General features: G+C 43.4%; 4 protein-coding genes across 6 annotated transcripts in view; 3 read left to right on the top strand and 1 right to left on the bottom strand.

Moving 5' to 3' along the window:
* Positions 1-3052: 3052 nt before the first annotated feature.
* LOC123277205 (uncharacterized protein C16orf52 homolog B-like) lies at positions 3053-3977 on the top strand. The gene has a single exon (XM_044748304.2). It carries the CDS (start codon positions 3192-3194, stop codon positions 3693-3695), a length of 504 nt encoding a protein of 167 aa, XP_044604239.2. The 5' UTR covers positions 3053-3191; the 3' UTR covers positions 3696-3977.
* Positions 3978-8175: 4198 nt separating this feature from the next.
* On the bottom strand, positions 8176-19218 carry FAM217B (family with sequence similarity 217 member B). Of its 3 annotated transcripts, XR_011494714.1 has the most exons (6): positions 19042-19204; positions 17066-17177; positions 16876-16962; positions 8938-9051; positions 8410-8494; positions 8176-8322 (listed from the first exon to the last, which is right to left on the bottom strand). XR_011494714.1 is itself a non-coding variant. In XM_014849191.3 (4 exons), the coding sequence occupies exons 3-4, from the start codon at positions 16941-16943 to the stop codon at positions 14263-14265; spliced, it is 1218 nt and encodes a 405-aa protein (XP_014704677.2). In that variant the 5' UTR covers positions 16944-16962; positions 17066-17177; positions 19042-19218; the 3' UTR covers positions 11052-14262. The 3 variants fall into 3 exon arrangements, 1 of the variants encoding a protein (XP_014704677.2); XR_011494715.1 differs by lacking the exon at positions 8410-8494; XM_014849191.3 differs by lacking the exons at positions 8176-8322; positions 8410-8494; positions 8938-9051 and adding an exon at positions 11052-15412 and having other exon boundaries at positions 19042-19218.
* SYCP2 (synaptonemal complex protein 2) overlaps positions 19149-24573 on the top strand; it is a 47347-nt gene continuing 41922 nt past the window's right edge. Inside the window, exon 1 of the mRNA XM_070486197.1 lies at positions 19149-19284. The gene's annotated coding sequence lies outside the window, so the exon portion shown is untranslated. The remainder of the gene's footprint in view (positions 19285-24573) is intronic.
* On the top strand, positions 19223-22816 carry PPP1R3D (protein phosphatase 1 regulatory subunit 3D). The gene has a single exon (XM_014849292.3). It carries the CDS (start codon positions 19668-19670, stop codon positions 20565-20567), a length of 900 nt encoding a protein of 299 aa, XP_014704778.2. The 5' UTR covers positions 19223-19667; the 3' UTR covers positions 20568-22816.

The following is a 24573-nucleotide window of genomic DNA, read 5'->3' as shown; positions in this document are numbered from 1 at the left end:
CCTTCAGATGCTTCAGGTCAGCACAACTGAGATGAGTGTCATACTATCTGGCTTTGCTGGCTATTAACTCCAACAGGGGAATACCCCCAGAAAAGCTATCCACATAAGCAGAATAAAGCCAGCTCTTAAATGTCCCACACACAAATTCACCCGTCTCAGAGAGCAACCTAAAATCACCAGAAAGAAAGGTACACAGTCTTTTGGTGAAAAGAGACTCACCTGGTAGGCTCTGGGTGCATCTCGGTGAGAGGTGAGACCTCTCCGGAGGTGGAGATGTTGGTGGCAGCTATTGTTGTGACTTAGTACAGAAATGAGCAATCTACCTGACAAAGAGTTCAAATAAAAACTCACAAGGATGCTCACTGATCTTGGGAGAAGACTGGATGGACACAGTAAGAACATCAACAAAGAATTGGAAAATATAAAAAAGAACCAATCAGAAATGAAGAATATGATACTGGCAATGAAAAATTCACTAGAGGGACTCAATAGCAGAGTAGATGATACAGAAGAATGGATCAGTGAGCTGGATGAAAGACTAGAGGAAATCACCCAAACTGAACAAATAAAAGAAAAAAGAACTGAAAAGAAAGAGAACAGTCTAAGGGAACTCTGGGACAACATCAAGTGCACTAACATACATATTACAAGTGTCCAAGAAGGAGAAGAGACAGACAAAGGGGCAGAAAATCTATTTGAAGAAATAATAGCTGAAAACTGTCCTAACCTGAAGAAGGAAACAGACATCCAAGCACAGGAGGCACAGAGGGCACCAAACAAGATAAACCCAAAGAAGTCCACATCAAGACACATTATAATTAAAATGCCCAAAATTAAAGATAAAGAGAGAATCCTAACAGCTGCAAGAGAAAGGCAACAAGTGACATACAAAGGAAAGCCCATAAGGATATCGGTGGACTTCTCAGCCAAAACCCTACAGGCTAGGAGAGAATGGCACAACTTAAAGTGCTGAAAGGAAAAAACCTACAGCCAACAATACTCTATCCAGCAAGGTTATCATTCAGATTGGAAGGAGAGATAAAGAGTTTCCCAGACAAGCAAAAATTAAAGGAGTTTATCACCAAGAAACCAGATCTACAAGAAATTCTGAAGGGACTTATTTAAGTGGGAAAGAGAAGACAACAAATAAGGATAAGAAAATTATCCAAAAAAAAAAAAAAGGCCATAAAATCACTGGTAAAGGCAAAAATACAGTAAAGGTAGCAGATCAACCACCTATGAAGATAATATGAAGGTTAAATGACAAAAGTACTAAAATTACCTATTTCGATGATAAAAATGTAATGGATAGAAACACACAAAATAAGAGTTCAAAAACCTAAAATGTGGGAGGAGGAGAGTAAAAGAGAAGAGCTTTTAGAAAGAGGTCAAACTAAAGAGAATATCAACTCAATGTAGATTGCTATATATGTAGAATACTAGATATGAACCTCATGGTAATCACAAACCAGAAACCTATATTAAGTAAACAAATAAATAAGAGGAAAGAAATCAAACATATTACTAGAGAAAGCCATCAAACCACAAGGGACGAGAGTAAGAGAAGAAGAAAGGTACAGAGAAGAACTACTAAAATGCTCAGAAAAAAAATAAAAAATGGAAATAAATACATTTTTATCAATAGCTACTTTAAACGTCAACGGACTAAATGCTCCAATCAAAAGGCATAGGGTGGCCCACTGGATAAAAAAAACCAGACCCATATACATGCTGCATACAAGAGACACACTTCAGACCTAAAGACACTCACAAACTGAAAGTGAAAGGATGGAAAAAGATACTCCATGTAAATGGCAAAGAAGAGAAAGCTGGGGTGGCAATACTTATATCAGACAAAATAGACTTTAAAACAAAAACTGTAACAAGAGACAAACAAGGGCACTACATAATGACAAATGGAACAATCCAACAAGAGGATATAATGTTTGTAAATATCTATGCACCCAACATAGGAGCATCTAAATATATAAAGCAGTTATTAACAGACATAAAAGGAGAAATAGACCGTAACACAATAATAATAGGGGACTTTAACAATCCACTTACACCAATGGATAGATCATCCAAACAGAAGATCAATAAAGAAGCAATGACCTTAAACAATACATTAGACCAGATGGACTTAGTAGATATATAGAGAACATTCCATTCAAAAACTGCAGAATACACATTCTCTTCAAATGCACACGGAACATTCTCCAGGATTGATCACATATTAGGCCACAAAACAAGTCTCAATAAATTTAAGAAGACCAAAATAATACCAAGCATCTTTTCTGACCACAAAGGTATGAAACTAGAAATCAACTACAGGAAGAAAATCAGAAAAGCGTGGAGATTAAACAAAATGCTACTGAACAACGATTGGGTCAATGAAGAAATAAAACAAAAAACCAGAAAATACCTGGAGACAAATGAAAACGAAATTACGACATGCCAAAATCTATGGGATACAGCAAAAGCAGTTCTAAGAGGAACATTTATAGAAATTCAGGCCCACCTCATCACACAAGAAAAATCCCAAATAAACAATCTAACAGTGCACCTAAAGGCACTGGAAAAAGAAGAAGAAACAAAGCCAAAAGTCAGCCGAAAGAAGGAAATGATAAAAATCAGAGCAGAAATAAACAAAATAGAGACTAAACAAACAATAGAAAAAAACAATGAGACCAAGAGCTGTTTCTTTGAAAAGATAAACAAAATTGACAAATCTTTAGCTAGACTCACCAAGGAAAAAAGAGAGAAGGCTCAAATAAATAAAATCAGAAATGAAAGAGAAGAAATTACAATGGACACCTCAGAAATACAAAAGATTATAAGAGAACATTTTGAAAAGCTATGCGCCAACAAATTGGATAACCTAGAAGAAATGGATAAATTCTTAGAATCATACAACCCTCCCAAACTGAATCTAGAAGAAGTAGAGAATTTGGATAGACCAATCATCAGTAAGGAGATCGAAACAGCAATCAAAAACCTCCCAAAAAAGGTGCGGGCCGCGCCGCGGCTGCTGGTCCAGGGCGCGCGGAGGGCGCGGGCGGCGCGCGGGGGCCGAGGGGGCGCGAGGCGGCGGCGCGGGGACTCCGGGCCCCGGCGGCGGCCCATGGGGCGGGAGGCGTGAGGCCGCGGCCTGCCCGGGGCTCGGGGGGTGGGGGGAGCGGGGCGGGGAGATGGATAAACTGACCATCATCTCAGGATGTCTCTTTCTGGCCGCCGATATCTTCGCCATCGCCAGCATCGCCAACACGGACTGGATCAACACCGGGGAGTCGGCGGGAGCACTCACTGTGGGCCTTGTGCGACAGTGTCAAACAATCCATGGACGAGACCGGACGTGCATCCCACCTGGGCTTCCCCCAGAGTGGGTCACCACACTGTTTTTTATCATCATGGGAATCATTTCATTGACTGTCACATGTGGTTTGCTGGTGGCTTCCCACTGGCGAAGAGAAGCTACAAAATACGCTCCATGGATAGCATTCACTGGAATGATCCTTTTCTGTATGGCTGCCCTAATATTTCCGATAGGATTTTACATCAATGAAGTTGGAGGTCAACCTTATAAATTACCCAACAACACAGTAGTTGGGTCATCATATGTACTTTTTGTCTTATCAATTTTCTTTACAATAGTAGGACTTCTATTTGCTGGCAAAGTTTGTTTACCAGGCTGATGAATGTCTAAATTGCTTGACTCTTTTATTATTTTTTATTTTATTTTATTTTATTATTTTTGGAGAGTTGGGAGGACAAAAGCAAGGCATCTGAGAAGTCCTCTCGGAGGAAGATGCTTAGATGAAACTGATGGTGAAAGAAAAAAAAAATGCTTTGATTTGTTCTCACTATGCACTTTGGATTTAAAAACAAAAAGTGAGGCGAGCCTTTTCCGTAACCAAATACAGACAATACTGACTAAATCTCCTGAGCATATTCAGGCAGTTAGGTCTGCACTGTGATAGCAAACCTAGTGAAGGAGAATGCTTTATACTGAAAGCATGTGGCCCTCTGTGATTCTGTTGTTCTGTTTTTAATGTCTAATGATTCATTTGAGAAAAACAAGTCTAATTAGTTATGAATCATGGTGGCCCAGAGGGTTGCAAGAGAAGTTCATGTGGGGCTGGCCTCACCTCCTAAGAAATTAGTGTTCACAGCTTCATTGTAATGGTATGAGCCTTTGGCACCAGAATGGAATGCCGTTGCATTACTGCACCAAGAAGCCAATAGATCAAAACTTCTTTGCTAAAATGTATGTAAAAATTCTGAAATTCCCTATTCTCTGTGTGCAAAAAAAAAAAAATCAAACACTAAGAAATATGTTGTTGGGGTGGGTGGGTGGGGGAAATGTTCCTTATATTTATATAAATATATATATATAATATTAAAAAAAAAACAACACCTCCCAAAAAATAAAAATCCAGGAACAAACGGCTTCCCTGGTGAATTCTACCAAACACTCAAAGAAGACTTAATACCCATCCTTCTCAAACTCTTCCAAAAAAATTGAAGAGGAGCGGAGGCTTCCTAACTCATTCTAAGAAGCCAACAGTATCCTGATACCAAAACCAGACAAGGACAACACAAAAAAAGAAAATTACAGGCCAACATCACTGATGAGCACTGATGCAGAAATCCTCAACAAAATACTAGCAAATCGAATACAACAATACATTAAAAATACCATACACCATGATCAAGTGGGATTTATTCCAGGAATGCAGGGGATAAAACCAATGACAAACAAACACATAGCAACAGAGATTGGATTGGTGGTTATGAGAGGGGAAGGGGGGAGGGAGGGTGAAAGGCCTGATCAGGCACAGGCATGTGGTGGTGGACTGTAATCAGTCTTTGGGTGGTGAACATGATGTAATCTACACAGAATACGAAATATATTATGATGAACACCTGAAAGTTATATAAAGTTATAATCCAATGTTACTGCAAAAAAGTTTATTTATTTTTTTTTAAAGAAAAATTTGATTAAGTTGGAATCACTAATTCAAAATTTACAGGTCAGGTAAGCTAAACCATGGTGAATGTTTTTTGGGGGGGGGGGAAGATGCTAGTCGAGCACCCCTAATGCTAGAATAATGTTGAGGATGATAATACTCAGCAAGAAGGACAATGTGATGACCTTCAGAGATCTGGGGAGGGGCTGTGGGCTGCTAGTGAAGGTTTCCACTTTTACATTTGCTTCAAGTTGAAAAAATTTGGTATTCTAACAGGTTAAAAGCAACCATATTTTCAATATCCTCAAACATTTAAAATAACTGAGCTAGAAGCCAGTTTCCCATAAAGCATCCCTTCTCAGTTAGGCTGTGGGTCCTGGTGACTCTGGGCTTCACCTGCTTCTTAGGTGAGTCTGAGCTAGAAGATGTCACAGTTCCCTTTCTGTTTTGAATATCTTTGACTCCAGATGATCTTGTGTTTCCGCGTCCTTAAAAGTGCAGTAATACGTTATAGCCACAAGGTGGCAGCTCCCAGCTCAATGTACACTGATAAATGGAGAAATGTGATTGCTTGCGAGATAAAAGTTACATGACGACTAAAAGGAAGGCGTAAGCCACGATTAATTATCTAGATTCAGCATTCTCACCTTGGGTATGTGGTGCCCAACCCACCTCAATACTGAGTATTTTTTTAATAATGACAAATGCATCATGAGTGCTTCTAAGGAAGGATTAATTTGTCTTGAATTATCCATGTCAACAAAGGTTCCTACAAATGCCAGGCACTTGCTAAGTTTCATTTTCAGGGCTGTTAGTCAAGACAACTTGAAAATGTTCATATGCCATCTTTTCAGGGAAAAGCATGTTGCATGGAAGGTTTCTACTCACCCAGGAATTGGTGAGTAGGGCCCTTAACTGAGAATAAAGAAGCATAAAATTCACAACATTCTACAAAGAGCCACCAACGATTGGGGCCAGACACCTCAGGACTCCCAAGAATATGGCAGAACTGATGCTGTCACCCCCAACCTGCATCGCAGGCCAGTCTCCCCTCTCCCACCGCCGCCCGTCTATGAAAGGAGTCTGAGGAGGAAGAGGGTGTCGGCTGCCTTCTTCAGGCCTCATTTGCAGTAAGAGCTGGTTCCCCCCCGCCCACTGGGGCGAGATGGGGTGCTTCCTTTCCACTGATTTCCACTGATTCAGGGAAATCAATGGATTGGACTTTCCCAGTGACTGGAATGGGAGCGTCAAGAGAATCACAGGTAACAGTGATGGTGACTGCAAGATGGAGAAGCTGGCGTCCCATCTTGGCTCAGACTCCTGCTTGGATGGCGGTCTGGCTGACCAGGTCTTGTGCCCAGCTGAGAAGAAGGGAATTGTGATGACAGCAGGGCTTAGAGAAGGATAACAGAAAAGTACTCAACACTTCTTCCATTTGGCATGGTGAAGAGACTGAATTTCTCAAATAAGCCAAGTAAACATCCAACAGGGGAAGTGGTTGGCGTGAGCCTTCTTCCTGCCTGCCCCTAGAGGGATACTGCAGGGTGGAGAGGTGGAGGGCAGAGCACAGACTTGGAGAGAGACCCAGCATTTGAACATTTGGATGCCTTCTCCACAGAGGTGAACCAACCTCAGTGAAAGCCTGGAAGAGTGGCCTGTGAGAGAGGAAACACAGGTGCTTTTCCCATCCCTTTTCTTTGTCCCAGGCACTGGAGGATCCAGAGCCTGGGGGGAGGGGGGCATGTCCCAGGGGCGAATCACAGCCAGGCCCTTGGGGTGGGAGGTGGAGAGGAAGGGCAGGCAGAGGGCAGGCCGAGCCCTCCTCCTGCTCACACACTAAGCCGGGCTGGGGACGGGGAGGAGATTCACTTTACATCCAGGTTGACCTTGACATTTTTAAACTGGATGGCTTCACCAACTGAAGTGCCTAGAGAATGTGTCCAGGATGGTACTTGGGGATAAACAGCATGGTTGAAAACTCAGATTAGGAAAAAACTAAATGGACCATGTTTAGACCCCCACTGGGTTGAGACCTCTCCCTGTATGCCCACTCATATAAAATTTATTTTACGGTCAAATGATTCTGAATTCAAGCTCCTGTCTCTTCATAGTCACAAGAAAACTTAAATTTCTCAGAATAGTCTCGAGTAGAGTCAAGGGGAAAAAAAGAAACCTCAAGGAAGGACTGTGCTTCTGGTCACGGGGAAGTGGTTCCCACAAGCCCAGCCCCACCATATGGAATGACCACCTTTAATGAGAAATAAAACAACCACCTAGAGGCACTGGAGACTGACCAAAGACAGGCATAAACCAGAGGGCCGGGTGCCTGGGAGAGGCAGGCAGGTGGAGGGATTCAGGGCGCAGAGAGCAGGATGTTAACTGTAGGCTCCAGGTGGTGAGCACGTAGGCATTCACTGCACAAGTCCTTCAACTATTCAACTACTGCATTTATAATACAATGTTGGGGAAAAAATCAGAAGAGTGAATTTGACTCCAGCAGTGAAAAGTCCAAGTTATTATTAAGTGTAGTTTCACCCCACTATTTACCATTGCATATCTGGTTGTACCCCAATATCTAACATGCTCAAGAGCTGAAGGTCATCAGACTTGACGTGAGAATAAAATAGTTCATCACTTGTATTTTGACTTATTTCAATGACTAAGAAGTGTTTGTCTCTTCTGTTTGATGCTGTAGTAGCCACAGGGGTTGATCAGAAAGGGTGCTTCCTTATGCGTTAGTATTTTGAGTCAGCCACCAAGAGCTGGCCAGAAAATTTCATTTGAGAAATTTTAATCTCTTGCACCTATTTGTTCAACTAGTAGTTGTAGATGAGCAATTAGGAAAAAAAATGCTGCCAAATATGACAGATTGTAACTTTTTTGCTTTTTGCAAGTATATTCTAATACTAATAATATTGATAGTAGAATTACCAAGATTTTCTTCAGTCATTTATGTAAATAAATGTTCTTAGGCTTTTTTTAGTGAAGGAGAAGGAGAGAAAGATTTGAGTCTCTTTAGTTTATCTTCCCACATCAAAACCACCCTGTAGAGGTGAAAATACATACTTCTTTTTTTAATTAGAATATCTTCAATTAAACTTGGCAGATCATTCATTTCACTATTGCGTAAGATTTATAAGTAAAAAGCATTTCATTGCAGTATTTAGAAAAACTGGACAACATAGGAAAAAAGCAAAGCCTTCCATTTCTTTCTCCTTCTTTATTAAGGCAGACGTCTTGAGAGAGAGTTTAAGGAAAAGCTTGGTGACCGGTAGTGGTGACCCTTCTAAACCTGGCCAAAATGATGGCATGAGTGAAAAGGTCAGCTGAAGGCAGAAGGAGTTTTCCATACCTGGAGGTTAAAATAGAAGATTATGAATGTAAGAAAAATGTGTTCATAGCGCACGTGTCCTAAGAAACCTCACTCCTCAGCACTTACTTGTAGCACAGATTACAGTGGCCATAAATCACTTATTTTAGTGACCTCTTCTTGAGGCAAAGAGCCAGCCAAGTGCCTTTAAGCCCTGGAGAAAGCAGACAGAGATCAGCAAAAGACTGTTAGTGGCCAAAGCGTGGAGAGGAGAGCGGCCTAGCCAGTGAAATACTGTCAAAGCAGTCAGTTCAAACTTGAGACTTTTAAGTGCTGTAAAAGCAGGTTTCTCAAACATTAACTGACAAGGATCTAGTTAAAATGCAGACTAATCCTGTAGAGGAGGCAAATTTTTACCTCACTCTGTTAGGGTTCTTTTTGGCTGAGCCTGCGAATTAAATTGACATAAGACATCAAGAGGAGAAAAGCATACCAATGTATTGAATACAAGTTTTACGTGACCCAGGAGCCTTCATAAGGACTGAAGACCCAGTGGAATGGGGAAGCCTACTTGCTTTTGTATGAGGTTGAACAAAGGGAAGCAATTGTGGAAAGGTGAACTATGTAGGGAGGCCTGAGGAAGACAGTTATTTTAACCAATAAAACTTGTAGAGAATGTTCTCGGTCTCAACTTCTCGTCCTTGATGATAAGAACGTTACTTTCCTTCTGGTCTAGGGAAGACATCTTTCATATAAGAATTTCATCTCCTCCTTTAAAGAAAAAGAAGAAAGTTAAGTGTTTTTCGTGTATTTCAAGTGCTGTTTTTCAAGTGCCTTTAACCCAAAATAGTCAATATGCCAGAGTGGCATATTTTGGGGCAGATTGTTCTGAACTCCTTCACATTCAATAGGTCTGAGGCAGGGCTCACGATTTGAGTAGCAAGGCATACGACTGTGCTTGCTGGATGTAATCTAAAGTTAAATATGCATCATTAGTTTTCTCTAAAATGTCATTCGACATAGGACAATTATATACATGACTATCCTATTTTTTAAATTCCATATATATTTTCCAGTGTTATCACAGTTAATCCCTTAAATATCAAATTGCTGAGGACAGGGATATGCAAATAGTATTTTTTGAAACAAGTGTCTCTGTGAACATTTTAATAAATTAACAATGTATGTTCCTTTCTTGAACATAATACTATGCTAGATATAGTGTTTTATGACATTAAAGTAATTAAACAAGGAGGCCATTAGATGGGGTCGTAGTCTATGTAAGCAAACCAAAACCTAAACCAGAGTCAATTCCCATCAATGCCTCAAGGATGAGAAGAGCAACCAATCACAAACAGCCAAGGAGGCTTTCCCAAATAATGCAACCACTTAAGCCAGCGCCATCAAATCATCTCCTCGCTTCTGCATCTTCTCTATAAGAGCCTTGCGGAGTCTTCTAACCACTTCTGGTTTGCCACTGCTCGATTCAAATTGATTTTTGCTCAAATAAAGTTAAAATTTTTAATACGCCTCAGTCTATCTTTTAACAATGAGAGTGTTCAATGAATGAAGAGGCTACCCCCAGCACCTGACGACACCGAACAGACCCTTTAATTCTCTGATGGCAGCGAAGCTAAAGAAAGAACATGTTTTGTGTCTGAAGGCAAACCGTCCTTTTCTCTCCCGTTTCTTTTTGATTACAATAAACACCATTTCATCTGATTACAAGGCACTAACAAAACAAATTCAATGCCATCTGAAAAGGTTTAGTCGCCACCTCGTGGATAGTATAATAGCAACATCCAAAAAATAACCTACCATTTTCTGTACAAACTAATGATTTAAAACCTCCAACATGGTTAATTTTCAAACAACCAAAAAATTACTTTTAACTCCCCCTGTTAAAAACAAGACAACAGGCCCAAATGGCTTTATGCTAAGCCCCACTTTACCAAATCGAGACTTAATTACAGTTTCAGCTCTCCCAGAAATGGAATCTTAAACCAGTCAATCAGGAATCTGCTGGATCATCACTAGTTAGGTAATCTGCCTGATAGGACCCCTGCCTTCCCTTAGAAGAAAGAAACTTTGCAATATTAACCCACCTTTTTGTCTAGTATAACTTCCTTGTTCTGCTCCCTTCTGCCTATAAAAGTCTTTCATTTAGTACAGCTCCTCAGAGGTCCTTTCTGTCTGCTAGATTGGATGCTGCCCGATTCATAAATCATTCAATAAAGCCAATAAGACCTTCAAAACTTACTCAGTTGCATTTTGTTTTTTAATACCCTCAAATTGTTTTTTAAATTGCCACTATTTGGTAGACTCAAAAGAATGCACTTCATCGTCAGATGTGAGTTTAGAAACAGGAACAAAGGGCCTTCCAGAATATTTGCAGCAGTAGCTGCTCAAAGCTGCCATCTCCTAACCAGATGACCTCTTTGAAGGACACGGTACTCATTTTTGGAAATGTCAGCTAAGGTGTGAGTTACTTCTATAATGTGTTACTTTAACTTTATTGAATTTCCATCCTGCTTCCCTAACCACTCAAGACCCTTGAGGGTAGTAAGAGGGACTCAAGAAAGGTTCGGCCAGCAATGCTTCCCTGATGCATCTAGTTATGTTGTCATGGAAGTTGCTTAGTAATAAGAAAGGAGCCAGAACAGAATTTCCTGCTCAGCAGTTCTTTTAAATAAGCAGGGAGAAATAAGACAAACTTCAAAAGAGAATTGCATCAAAACCAAAACAAAACCACACCAGGAAAATCCAGACAGTATTTTTCTACTGTTTAATTGATCTCAAGGAAAGAAAAATCCAGATTCACAAAACTTACATGTATTCTGTTTTATTATATACAAAACCAAGCATACAATAATTATAACAGCAAATAGCAGACATGGCAAATATTTTCAGGCCATTTTGAATGGCGCTCTGTACATGTACATGAATAAATAATCAATACTGCTTCTCTATTACCTTGAAATACAGTCCTACTGAGAGTTCTATATTTTTATGTAACTCCTCAAGTAAATGAGCATAAAGGAAAGAGGAAAAGAACAATGTTTAAATCACGTAAAATAGAAATTTTTATGTCTTTCTGGAATCTAACCTAATAGGCCTAAGAACCACGACAAACCATCTTCCTTTAGCTCTTAGCCATCAGAAGATCAATGATGTCCTCTCCTCCATCTTTTTGCCAAAGGCCATCAATCCCACCCACTCAAGTTAGTCACAAATCTTAAGTCAGTCTAGCCATTAAAGATTTGATAAATAGTCTAAACTCAAACAATTGTAGCTAATACTGATATATTTTTATAGTTCATTTTTGTACGTTTTCACAACTTTTCCTACTAACTTACTCTAAGCCTGAAGTAGTTCTCCTTACATTCTCTAAACTTTTTTTTTCCACCTTGGGTTGTCTTAATTGGTTTAAATACAATATGTAAGTAAACAACTCCCCAGAAATGAGAGGCACTTCTCAGAAATACAAGGACTCCTGTCACTAGACGAGTAGGACACTCAATGGCTTACACTTGATGAACTGAATGAGTTCATGACTCAACTTCCCAATTTTGTCTACTTGAAAATGGCAAGATTCTTCTCTACAGCATTTAGTGCATTAAGATGTGTTAGATATGTGTATCAGAAATCATAAAATTAAAATTGTGCTTAAGAACTTTAATGAACCTCTACTATTCATTAGGAGCTCTGATCCAATTACAATTAATATTGGTTAAAAAACCCATCAACCTGAGGCAGAAAAGTAAACAAGCAAAGTCACTTTTTCAGGCTTTTAAAACCGACCTATGTGATGTTATGACTATTTCCCAAATTAAGCAACCAACTTCAATTCAAAGAGCAAACAACAAATGTCACATCTGAGGCGTTACGTCTAAGTTTCTTAATCACGATGGTCCTCAGCTCAGACATACGTAAGGTAAGGAAAAGTAAGCTACGTCCCCCTCACCCTTCAAGGTCTCCCAGAGCACCCACGTGGATGCATTATTGGGAAAGGCAGCAACTCAATTGTAAACACTTTAGGATTAATATCAGGAGAATGTTTATGTACATAACATGCTTACAGAAGTTTATAGGCCCTGAAACTTCATAGAGTTACATGAAAACCTAGTAGAGAAAACATCACGAGTGAGGTGCCAGCCGTGTATAAAGGACTAACTCATCCGCACTCACAAGGAGCAGCTCAGGCGAGGGACAAGTGGGGGGACCACTCAGGAACCACAGGAGGGAAAAGTAAGAGCAGCAAAAGAGAAAGCATTTTCAAAAGAAAATACATACACTGAGTACAAAAGTTATAGTACAATGAGAACTATGGAAGTAATACCCATGAGACATACATCTTTTGTTCATCCAAAAGGTTTAAGATCCTAGTGTAAGAGCACGCCTTCTCCAGTAGGGCAGCGTGAGAGAGAAACAACGTAAGACGGAGTCTGTAAAAACTTGCAAATATAGTCTTGGAAGAAAAAGACTACCATAATAAATTTTATATGTTGTTTAATATGATTAAAATCAGATTTTAAGATGGGACTTATTTAACTGTTGCCCATTATTTTAATTATAAATGCATCCTGTCCTTATGCCATTAACTTAAAAAATGCCTCGGATGGTATTGATTGTTGTCTGAAAAGTCTGAAAGCTATTACATATTTTCAAATGAAAAGTGCCAAGTTTGTCATTTGCCCCAAAGGTGAAAAAATAGAAACATGTACGTAAAAAATCAAATATTCATCTAAAGGGATAAAATCAGCTACAGTCATTAAAACATACTGCATATCAAAAGGTAGCCAACCAAAGGTTTTAAAGATGTTCACATTAATATCAACAGAAATCTCACAGCACGACTATAGGAACAAGTGGATGTTACTTCACTGCAGAAGCATTTAGGAGAGCCAGGAAGCCACAGGACCAGATAAGGACGTTTAGAAGACATTCAATAACTGTATTCATATTCCACTTTCCCCTCCAAATTGAAATATGTCCTCTCCCCTAGACCCCCAGCAAGATTATAAAATCTTGCTCTTGCGAACTCAAACAAAATAAGCATTATTTTGACTACAGACAGCAGGATCCAGCTCCCAAATCAGTAATGTCATAACTGTTACATTCAAAGTGGTTCTGTTCGCATTTGATTATAGGCCTTCATTTACAAACTCTAAAAGAAGGTTTTCCTGCGGCACCTCTTCAGAGAAGCCACACATGCCAGAAAGTCTAGGGTGCCAAATATTTCACTCTTATTCCCACCAAACAGTAACAATCATGCTTAAGCCCACTGACTTCCGCCTGGACAAAGTCTGCACACTATTTTAACCTCAGTTTAGAGAACACAAAAGTGGACTTCACCACCACCTCTAAATTTAAAATTCTTTTTTTTTTTTTAACCCATGTTAGGGAAATGTATGAAAACACTAGATTCCATTGTCTTGTAAGAGCAAGCAGCTTAGTGATAAATGACTTTGCTCAAAATAGATGCTCCGTAACTTGAGGAAGAGCTGAAGCTTCTCCTCGGGGTGAAATGGGCAGAACTTCTGCTTGAATAGTTTATGAGGAGGACACTGAGAGGCTGGTTTCAAACATTTAGGATTCCACACCATTTCAAACAGTAGGCGCTATTTTATAGACTTCTGTGCAGTGAAAATGGGGAGCTCCATTCGACATAGCTGGCAGCTGCAGCAGTTCACTCCTCCCCTGGAGTCTGCATTTTATTTCCTTACATGGCACAGACCTTGGTTAATTTTAATCTAAAGGGCTCTCATTTGCTTAAGACGGTCAATACAAAGAAAGGCTTACTGAAAGACATCCTTCTTTGAAAATAACCCTAGTGTGGCTGGGTTGGGGTGGACTAAAGAACCAATCAACTACTTAAATGTCAGGAATCATAAAATTTCTTAAAATTCACAGTACTGTAACTTTTGGGAGAGCTCTAACATTCAGGTATCTGCAGGTCCTTGCAATTCATCACTTCAGTTATTATTTGAATTTATGTGTGTTTTGCTTCACTCCATTTGTTTTGAGTTTTTTCTCACTGGATACAGTGGCATGACCACAGTTATTTGCTTTTCCCTTTTTCTTAAGATTTGCATGTGCTTGTGTTCTGGAGGCCTTGTAAGAGTCCACCGAGTCCAGAATCATCACTGACTGTTTGGGAATTCGCATGTTACCACTGCTGTCAATCTTAGGGCTGCTGTCACTGCAGGACCAATCCCAATGCTGCAGCTTGGTGCTCTTATGTGATTTCTTTTTCTTCTCCTCTGTCCTCATGTCAAAGGTTTGCTTCTGAGAACACAATCTGCTACTACTCAGCACCTCTGGAGGTTTGGGGGGAGTCTCAAACGTGTAATACGACGGGTGGACTTCTTCACAGCGCAAGTCTTTCCTTCGTGAAGGACCTGACTGTGGAGCCCCTTCCTGGTGAGGCTTTGACAGAGCACTAGCAATGAGCTTGCTTCTCCCGGGGCTTTTCAGAACCCCTGACATCCCAAGGGCTGTGGGCGGCCTTGCTTTGGCCCCCTTTGCTTTTTCACTCTGTATAGTCTGGATCTGCAGCCACTCGAGCTGGATAAGTCTATCAACATACTTGCCCAGAAGCCCTCCTATGCGCGGCACAGCTCCGGTTCTGCACTCTGTGTTCAGAAGCACAGCCATGTCCCGCAGGTCCCAGGAGTTAAAAGGGGGTGGGAGGAAGTCTGGATAATAGTATTCAGGCTTTGCCTGGCCCTGACCTGGGTGGAGATCGAAGTAAACTGGATCGATTTCTTCAGCTCGAAGATTAAGATCTGGAGGTGTGAGGGGAGAAGGAGGAATGGGAATTCTTTCTGAATCAGAGAGATCACTTGCACTGTCCTCATCAGCATCTTCTTTAATAATTTTCATTGACTGAAAGTCAAGAAACAGCCTGTTCCCTGAGGCCCGCTGAGCCCTGGAACTGAGCGGACTCCTTTCTGGTTTTCCTTTCGGGGAAATGCTTTCCTTAAGTTGATCCTCAGCTGGTTCGGAGACACCTACGAGGCTGCCTTTCAGCTGGGAAGGAACGTGAGGGACTTGGGATTTACTACGCCTTTTTCCTGAAGAATTCTTTGAATGTTGTATTTTATTCCAAGATGGACCAGCATTCATATTGCTGTGATAAATAAAACTGCAATTCTTAGTACATATGACAAAAATTGGTCTGGCCATGATGAAAACCAAGAAAAAGAACCACCTAGTCGTACTTTTACTAGACATTAGAAAATTAAGGCCTCTAAACTCCTTACAGAAGACGTAGTTCTCAGAGAACAAATGACAGAACAATTTTCCACATAACACTCTATTTAAGAAACATTTTATAATGCAGGGGCCAAAAGTAAATTCATGGATTCTATTTTATAGCACATATTAGCATGAAGAAAAACAACTTTTCCTAAAGTGCTTATATTATAATTTTAGACCACTTGTGTGTACTTTGAAAAACATTAGTTTGGAAAAATCTGTGATGGAATTCTCAATCTGTTCTGTTAATGATGAGCAGTGTTTAATAACATTAACAAGTAAAATCCACATATTTCTTTCATATCCCTATTTTAAATTAAATGTAAATAAGATGTAAAACGCAAGTTTCATAGAACTTAATCACTCACTGGTGGTGGTTCTGAGCCGACTAAAATCTTAATACAAAAAAGTGTAGCACATTCAACCAGGACCTTAAACCGAAAGCTTATTAAAGTGTTTTCAAATAGGAAACAGACTTAGGAAAACTTTGTTTAAAAGGATATAAATAAAATTATATGGTGCCTTCTAACATAATATGAATGAAAAAATAGAGTCAATGCTGTCTCGTGAAGGGCAGGTAAGTGGGAATAATGCAGGCTGTGCACACTGAGAACACAACTAGTACACAACTGATTCTCTCTCTGGGGTAGTTTATTCTGAGGCACAAGCTCATATCAGAGTTGAAAATATTTTCTTTTCAATTTATTTACCAAGAACATAGCATTTTACTAAGACGAATAATACTTCTCGGTCACTAAGCCAGGTGGGGTAAAAGAAACGGGGGGGTAAACACGCTTTCTGGAATCCTCAGGGGTTCATGTGTCCAGAGGTTTCCACCATAACTAAGCAATTATTTGAAAATGTGTTATCTCTTAATTAATAAATATGGAGAATGTTAAATCATTGCCGATAGCATAACATGTGCTCAGTAAATGTTGAAGAACTGAATGAAGAAATGGATGAAGGAACTGCCATTATTTAGAACTCATAACTAATACTATTAAAACTTCTGTTTACCTGTAGCTTCAACGTGCACCCATAGAGGTTATTATCAGTATCCTTTTTATACAAAAGGAAACTAACATAGAAAGATGACTAAGGAGCTTACCCCAAATTGTAGATTCTGCTAACAGTGCCAGACTTATGACTGCTGTAATTTTTAACAACTAATAAAAGTGGTTTAATACCACTTGGCCCACTCAATTCTCCTAGATAAAAAATATAAGTGTATATTTCTCATCCACAGATATTTTTTTTCCAACCACACATATTCAATCTGGAGAACTGAGATAATATGATTTTGCAAGATAAAGTAATTATTTGAAAATGATTTACCTGCTTTTCTGATGAGATTCATTCACCCTATTCCCTTTGTTGAAAAAAATCACATGGCTGACCATCATCTAGTGTTTGGTGGACTGTCTAAAAAACAGACATGGAGCAATAAATACCACGAATACACATACACAACAAACAAAAAAATAGAACAAACCTTAGTGAGATTTTCCTTCAAAATTTACATCACCTTTTCTGTAGTGTTTGAAATATTCTTGCTCAATCTGTGGGAAGATGATGACAGCTGGGGAAGTGACTTCTTTATTCCTCTTATATTTGGAAAGGACTCCTCACCACCGGAACTAGAAGCAACAGAACGCTGCCAGTAAGTACTGACTGCGAATGGTCCCATCACTAGCATTGGGTTAGTTTTCACTTGTGTGTTTTTAAATATTTGCATAGTATTGAAATATTAGTGGGGGATATTGCCTTATGTTTACAGTTTAATCATTTTTGCTTGTTTGATTTTCACAGTGGATACAAATCACACTACTATAAATGCTGCATATTCCTTCTCTCTCTTTCTCCCTACACAGACACACACACACACACACACACACACACACACACACATACAAAACCTGGGAAATAACATGAGGAAATTTGTGAGGCTAATTAAGGTTAGGTGTTTCTCCAGCCCAGTGGTTAAGTTCTCACACTCCGCTTTGGCGGCCCAGGGTTTCACCAGTTCAGATCCTGGGCTCGGACCTAGCACCGCTGAGGTGGTGTCCCACATAGCTCAACTAGAAGGACCTGCAACTAGAATATACAACTATGTACTGGGGGGCTTTGGGGAGAAGAAGGAAAAAAAAGAAAGACTGGCAATAGATGTTAGCTTAGGGCCAATCTTTAAAAAAAAAAAAAAAGTCTAGGCGTTTCTCCAAAGCTCCCATTCCATTCACTCATTCATTCATTCCCAAATAATTGCAGGAATGCCTAGAAAATGGAAGGGATGGGGCACATGTCCCCGTCCTCAGGAGGCGTAAACTTTGTTGGGGAAGCTCCCTTTCAATTCTCTTGCCTTCACTACCACATCAACCCATTAGAAGATTATCAATGTATTAATATATATCACATTCTCTCTTTGTGAAACTGTTGACTCATACCACAGAATGCTGCTAGTCCCCTCTTATTTTGAGTGGACTACTAAAAATGCCCGGTTTTGAAAGTGAATACTTCTTTCTTCTGTAATAGCCCTGCCTTGGTTAAATGGAAAAGAGGCGGGATTATAGATTTTTATTTTCTTCCTAAAACTTTGCTGTATTATTTTTCACAATGAGTGTGTATGACTTTTTAGTAAGTTTACATATGATAGTAATAAAAATTCCATAAAGGCTCTCACAATTAATGAATTATACCATAATCAGCAGGCTGGCTTCATTTTAGATGTAGAAAATGTTCTTTACCAACCCTCTTTCATTAGTTTGGTTTCCCTTCTGCTTTATCCCTTTGGACAGTACAAAGGAACCCTCTAGAATGCCTGGCCCCAAACTGCTCTCAAGAAAGTGCACTTCCACCTTTTTCACTTCATTTCACCTGGCAAGCTTTACGCCATAGGCTGCGGGGGTTTACTGCGCAAAGTTACGAGTGAAATAAGAGATGAACGCCTGGAGCCGCCTAAGAATGTGCAGGAGCAGCTCCCGTTTCCCTGAGGGTTCAGGCTTGCACCGGAACGAAGCTAAAAGTCAGATTCTGGGTACAAAAATGCTTCCCAAGCGCCAGAGGCTTATTAAGGGCACCTGCATAATTCATTACAGGGTCTTGCCTCTAGTTCCCACATCTTTCTCTCTGGCCTGGCCCCAAGAGACAGACTGGAGCAGCTCTGCCCGCTCCCCACCCTCAGGGAATTGGCAGGCGGTCCGGGGCGGCAAAGCATTGTGGGTAATGTGTGAACCAGACGCTTCCCTTCTACGCAGCGAGGCTCCCTCAGTCTGGCCAAGGGTCCAGGAGGCGGTGTATATGTCCAAAGAACTGACTAGCCTAGAGGCTTAAAATTAGCCTGGAGACCAGCCCCTGGAAAGGCCAGTTTTTGTGCCACCTCTCCCCCCAGCCCCCATTAACCCAGGACCAGCAGCATGCGTTTTCCTTGTCCTCCGTTTGTGCAGACGCAGAGCTATGATCAATAGGCGCACGGGCCAGGCAGACGCAGACAGAAATTGATCAGACCTGTTTCCCGATCGCCGAGGACACGTGACGAGGCCGCCGGCCTTCCTTCCCGGCGCCGGGGCGGGGAGGCCGGACTGCAGCGCGCGGCAGCAGGGGCGCGGGAGGACGCGGCGCGGCGGCGGCGCGCAGCTCAGCCGGGCTCTCAGTCTGCTCTCGGGCCGGCGGGAGCCCGCGCGCGGGCGGCGTCACGAGGGGCGGGGCGGAGGCTCGCCGGGAAGTTGCGCCCAGGCAAGTTGCAGCCATGTAAGTAACGCAGCGGACCGGGAAGGTGGGAGGGGCCGCTCCAGGAACGCAGCCTTCCCCTAAGAACATCCAAGGAAGCAAAAAGGAGGCGCCACCCTGCGCTCCCGGGGTGACCCCGAAAACCTTCCACTGGGGAGAGCACTCATCTCTCTGGAAAAAAGCTCTTTTTACGGTGCAAGAAGCAGAAGACCAGGGCGAGGACTCGAGGGCAAGTTGGCGGACTAGGGGAGGGCGCAGCGGGCCCAAAAGGTTCCGGGTAGGCTGCAGTTTCGGGGGACACTCGGGGCCTTCTGAGCACGGCCGGGGACACGCAGATAGCGGACGCGGTGTCGGGAGGCTGCCCCTCGGTTCCGCTGCCCCATTGCCCGACGGCCGGCTGGGCCATGTTCAGAGGGCCGGGCTCAGCGGGCCTACCCCGCGCCCCGGGGCCCCGGAAGCCCGCCCCGCGGAGCCTCAGCTGCCTCTCGGACCTGGACGGCAGTGCAGCCCCGGAGCCGCGGCCGTGCAGGCCCCCTGGGAGCCCCGGCCGCGCACCCCCGCCGCTGCCGGCGCCGTCAGGCTGCGAGCCCCGCCTGCGGCCCATCATCCTGCGGCGGGCGCGCTCGCTGCCCAGCTCCCTCGAGCGCCGCCAGAAGGCCACGGGCGCACCGGGCGCTGCGTGCGGGCCGGGCTGCAGCCGGCAGCACCGAGTGCGCTTCGCCGACGCGCTGGGTCTGGAGTTGACGCAGGTCAAGGTGTTCAACGCGGGCGACGACCCGTCGGTGCCGCTGCACGTGCTGTCGCGGCTCGCCATCAACTCGGATCTGTGCTGCAGCAGCCAGGACTTGGAGTTCAACCTACAGTGCCTCGTGCCCGACTTCCCGCCGCCTATTGAGGCAGCCGACTTCGGCGAGCGCGTGGGGCGGCAGCTTGTGTGCCTGGAGCGCGTCACCTGCTCGGACCTGGGCATCAGTGGTACGGTGCGCGTGCGCAACGTGGCCTTCGAGAAGCAGGTGGCGGTGCGCTACACCTTCTCCAGCTGGCGCAGCGCGCACGAGGCGGTGGCGCGGTGGCGCGGGCCGGCGGGCGACGAGGGCACCGAGGACGTCTTCTCTTTTGGCTTCCCAGTGCCGCCCTTCCTGCTGGCTCTCGGCTCCCGCGTGCACTTCGCGCTGCGCTACCGAGTGGCCGGCGCCGAGTACTGGGACAACAACAACGGCCGCGACTACAGCCTCACGTGTCGCAACCACGCGCTGCACATGCCGCGCGGGGAGTGCGAAGAGAGCTGGATCCACTTCATCTGAGACTTCGTCAGAGGGAACCTGGTGCCTCTGCTCCTAAGCTGCACCTGCAGACACTTCCTTGCTGGGCTCTCATATCTGAGTGGCTGCTGTTCCCCACACTCCACCCCACGTCCTCTGATCTCACTTCCTTCTGCAAGGTCCCCTGGCAGTGGCCCGTCCTGTCTTCTTGAAACGTCTGTGTCACTTGGTCTAAAAAGTAGCCTCAGGTGGCCAGAAGGCCTAGTTGTGTAATGTGCTGGGGGAGGATCCTGGGTGGGTAGATGCGTGGACGTGCTGGCGCCTCTGGAGAAAGCCCAGGCAGGGTCTTTTTTTGGAAAGGCGCGCATCCTCCTTCTAGGCAGGCCTGTGGCTTTTGCATGTGTCCTGATTGGGTCTCTGTAAACGTAGTTATTTATTATCATTGTGATGCTGGGACCTTTTACCTTTAGTGGAGGCCTTCTCAGGAACATTCTGGATTTAATAAGCTAAAAAAAGTCAGTCTTGCGTGTGTGCCCACTGTCAACAGAGTATATAGTATGACCCCCATCATGATCCCTTGAGGCGTTCCTGCCCTGGGACAAGGAAAACCTGAGACCACATTAGCTTGCCAATGCCTGTAGACTTGTAATAGTAGGAAACTATTAATAGGCAAGAAATGTATGCCTCATCAGTCATCACACAACCATTCCTGGGATTTCAGGCTGCCCTGGTTAGGCTGTGAGCCTCCTACACCAACAGCTGAGAAAGAGGAAAAAGCTTTAAACTTTTGTACTAGCAAATTGGCCCCTTCTCTGCAGTCTCTCTTCTCGCTTCATGTATTTCTCTTGTACATGTTTGATAATTATGTATCTGCATGTTATCAGGCCCTTCTGTTTAAGTTTGAAACTACATGAACATTTTAAGAAATTCTGCCTTAAGTTATTTCAATTTTCTGGCAACTCTATAGAATTTCAGGCAACAATGCCCTTTGCAATTACCTTTTTGATGATTAAAGTGACTCTTTTTATGTCTTCATAAGTGTCAAAAGATTCCAACAGTCAGCTTTCAGAAGTTACCAAGGGGAACTAGAAGGTGTTTTCAGCAACAGCCAGAGCACTGGAGGAAAAATAATTCACAAATATTTATACTCTTTTAACTATTTTAAATTATACTTAGATATACTCGGTTTTATCATCCACCTGCGAACTTTATTCTTTGTGCCTTCAGATAGGAGAGTTTCTAACATTGTCTGGACTTGTTTCCCAGTTTTAAAATGTTAAATGCCTTTCTTTCCGTTTTTTTGTTTTTTTTTTTAAATCTCCAACTAAGACATCAAGGCCATTGGTGCCTGCAGAGTTCCACAATGACACAAAACTCCCAGCAAGGTGCTGATGAATCAGGTGCTGAATGGTAGTCTCTCTGACAGCAGGTGCTAGTGCTGAGGTGCGATAACCCAGCCAAGATGGACAAGGCCTTCAACTTGCAAAGTTCAGTTAGAATACAGTTGAAACTAGTGTAATCTCTTTTGTGATAGCTGTCACCAATGAATTAACTCCAAATCTTGGAATGCTTGTTGACATTTGTCAAGTCAATATGCAAGGATGCATTTAACCAATTTGTTTCTTATATAATTGCAACTTCTGTGTTTTTAAAATTCCAAGAAGAGGGATGGCTTTCTTTGGTACTTTTAGATCTGAAAACACTGAATTTTGATTAGAAATATTGTGGTTAAATTGAACGACCTTTGACCATTAGATCTGTGCACTACATTGGCATGCAAGAGAGACAGAAGCCTGGTTGCATTTCCTGCTGTTTAGCAAACTGTCCAATTAGGTCAGCAAGCCTGTGAGGGCCTCAGCTGCTGTGCCCTGGCCCCAGCCCAGAGTGCAAGACAATTGTCCAGAGTATTCAGGTGTATGAGTTAGAGCCACCAAGTGTATTGTTGTGTAAAGGCATGTAGAGAATCTTAGAATCCATGTGAAAGTCACTTGCCAAAAAGGTTCTGGTCATGGAATATAAAGTAAATGTTATATCTTTAATAGTAAGAGAACCTCAATGTGCCTTTTAAAACATAGCAATGTTTTAAAATTTAAAAGCTTAAATATACCTGCCAGGTTAATAAAGTTCAGTATAAGGAGAACTTCCAGACCCTAAAACACAGTTATATTGCTTATATGTTAAACTTTTATAGTGGATTGTGCAATTGTTGGGTTGTCTCCCCAAACATATTTTAATGTCTGTCATTTAAGATGATTTCACTCAAGAGTGAATATTAAAGTACATGTGCACAACTTGTTAGCTGGAGTGTGTTTTTCATGTGGTCTGATTGCAGAAACAAGGCTTTAGAAACATCTTGATTGTTTAAATCATTTAACACGTAAGTCTTATCCTTCCTAAAACACTGTCAAATTTAGTGCCTTGCCAAAAAAAAAAAGTATGATGGTGCCTTGGCTTCAGCACAATTCTGTATGTCTTTGAGAAACTGAAATATTATCTTTTTTGCCAGGTCAGTATTAAATATGAAGAAAGCTCTAGGGGAATGCAGGGGATGGGACAGTTATTCTACTTCTCTTACAGTGCTTACTGAATCCTCTGTATGGAATAGTGTGTGTCTGCCTCCCTGAGGATTGTGACCCTCATCCAAGTACAAAAGCCTTGCACACGGGAAGGAAATTAATATTTATTGTGTCCCCTCTTATTTGCTTTCCCACATTGCTAGGTGCTGTATGTATTTGACTTCATTTAATTCTGAAAATTACACTACCTGGTAGCTAACATCACCATTTTCTTAGCTGAGAGAATAAAGCTCAGAGAGGTTTAAGTAATTCACCTGAAGTCCCACAGCTGGAAAACAGCAAAGTCAGCATTCAAACCTATGCCATGCGCGCTGCCAAGTGATAGGATGTTCCCAATAAGTGCTTGTTAAGGTTTAATTGAAAGCCCAATTTTGATGCTGATTTATGGTTTTACATCTAACACCATGTGCTGGATTACTGATGTTTACTAAATAATCCCTATGCGTTCCAAACACGTGAAACAGTAAAAAGGGCTCTAATATTTTTCTTCTCTCTACTAAAAAGTGGCAAGGTGGGAAATCACTACTTTAAATTTTTGAAGCGCTTGTCTGCTGTATCATTTCTGAATTGCTCGCCTATTTTACACAAGCATCCGTCGCTTTTACCGTTTAAACTGATACTTTAAATGGAAACATTCTAAAAAGCCTGGGAATACATTGTTGGTGATTGTGCTCAGTGCCACGCCTACATGGCCTCAGCTTGCTGTCCCCCGGGGATCTGGGGTTCTGGCTAATGGGGTCAGCGGGCGGCTGGCAGCACCTGTTTCCAGGAACCCGGGACGCTGGGCCTGGGGCTGAGGCGTGACGGGGCGTGGCCGCTGGTGGGGCGGGGCCGGGGAGTGGGCGGGGCATGGGGCGGGGCGAGGCCAGTGGAGGGGGCGTGGCGTGGGCGCAGCGGCGGGACTCTCTCAGAGGAATCGGACCCTCGTGTCTTCGCAGGTTCGGCTGGTGTCCCCGTGTCTGTGCGGCCCCGTCCAGCCCTCCCGGGTGGTTGTGGGAAACACGGGGGTCTCCTCCGGGCCCGCCGGCGCCCTCCGGCCCTTCCGACTCGCGTCCTTCGAGCACTCGGCAAGCCGGGGTCCCTCCGGCGCGCCTGCACCGGGGGAAGGCCAGGCAGGGGAAAGCAGGGCAGGGACGCCCGGCTGCTGCGCGGCGGGGCCTCCACCCGGACGAGCTCCGGGGTCGGGGTCGGGTCGCAGCGGGAGCCCGCTTACCTGAGGCCCGAGCCGCGCCCACCGCGGCGCCCCTGGCTCCGGCCTCGGGTGGCACCGGCACCGGGTGCGAGGGGCGGGGCCTGGCCGCCGGCGGCGCTGATTGGACGCGGCGGGGACAGCACCCGGCGCCGATTGGCCGCGCGCTTCCCGCCTTCCGTTGGCCTCCTGAGGCGCGGGGGCGGTCGCTGAGGCTTGGAGACCAGGCGGCGGCGACGGCTCCCGGGGCTGGCCGCGGAGGCTCCTCCAGGCGGCAGGTTGA

This window comes from Equus asinus, chromosome 15 (assembly GCF_041296235.1).
Source record: "Equus asinus isolate D_3611 breed Donkey chromosome 15, EquAss-T2T_v2, whole genome shotgun sequence".
In the NCBI taxonomy this organism is placed as follows: Eukaryota; Metazoa; Chordata; class Mammalia; order Perissodactyla; family Equidae; genus Equus; species Equus asinus.
Note: the sequence above shows the minus strand (reverse complement) of the source record. Positions and strands in the feature narration are given on the sequence as shown.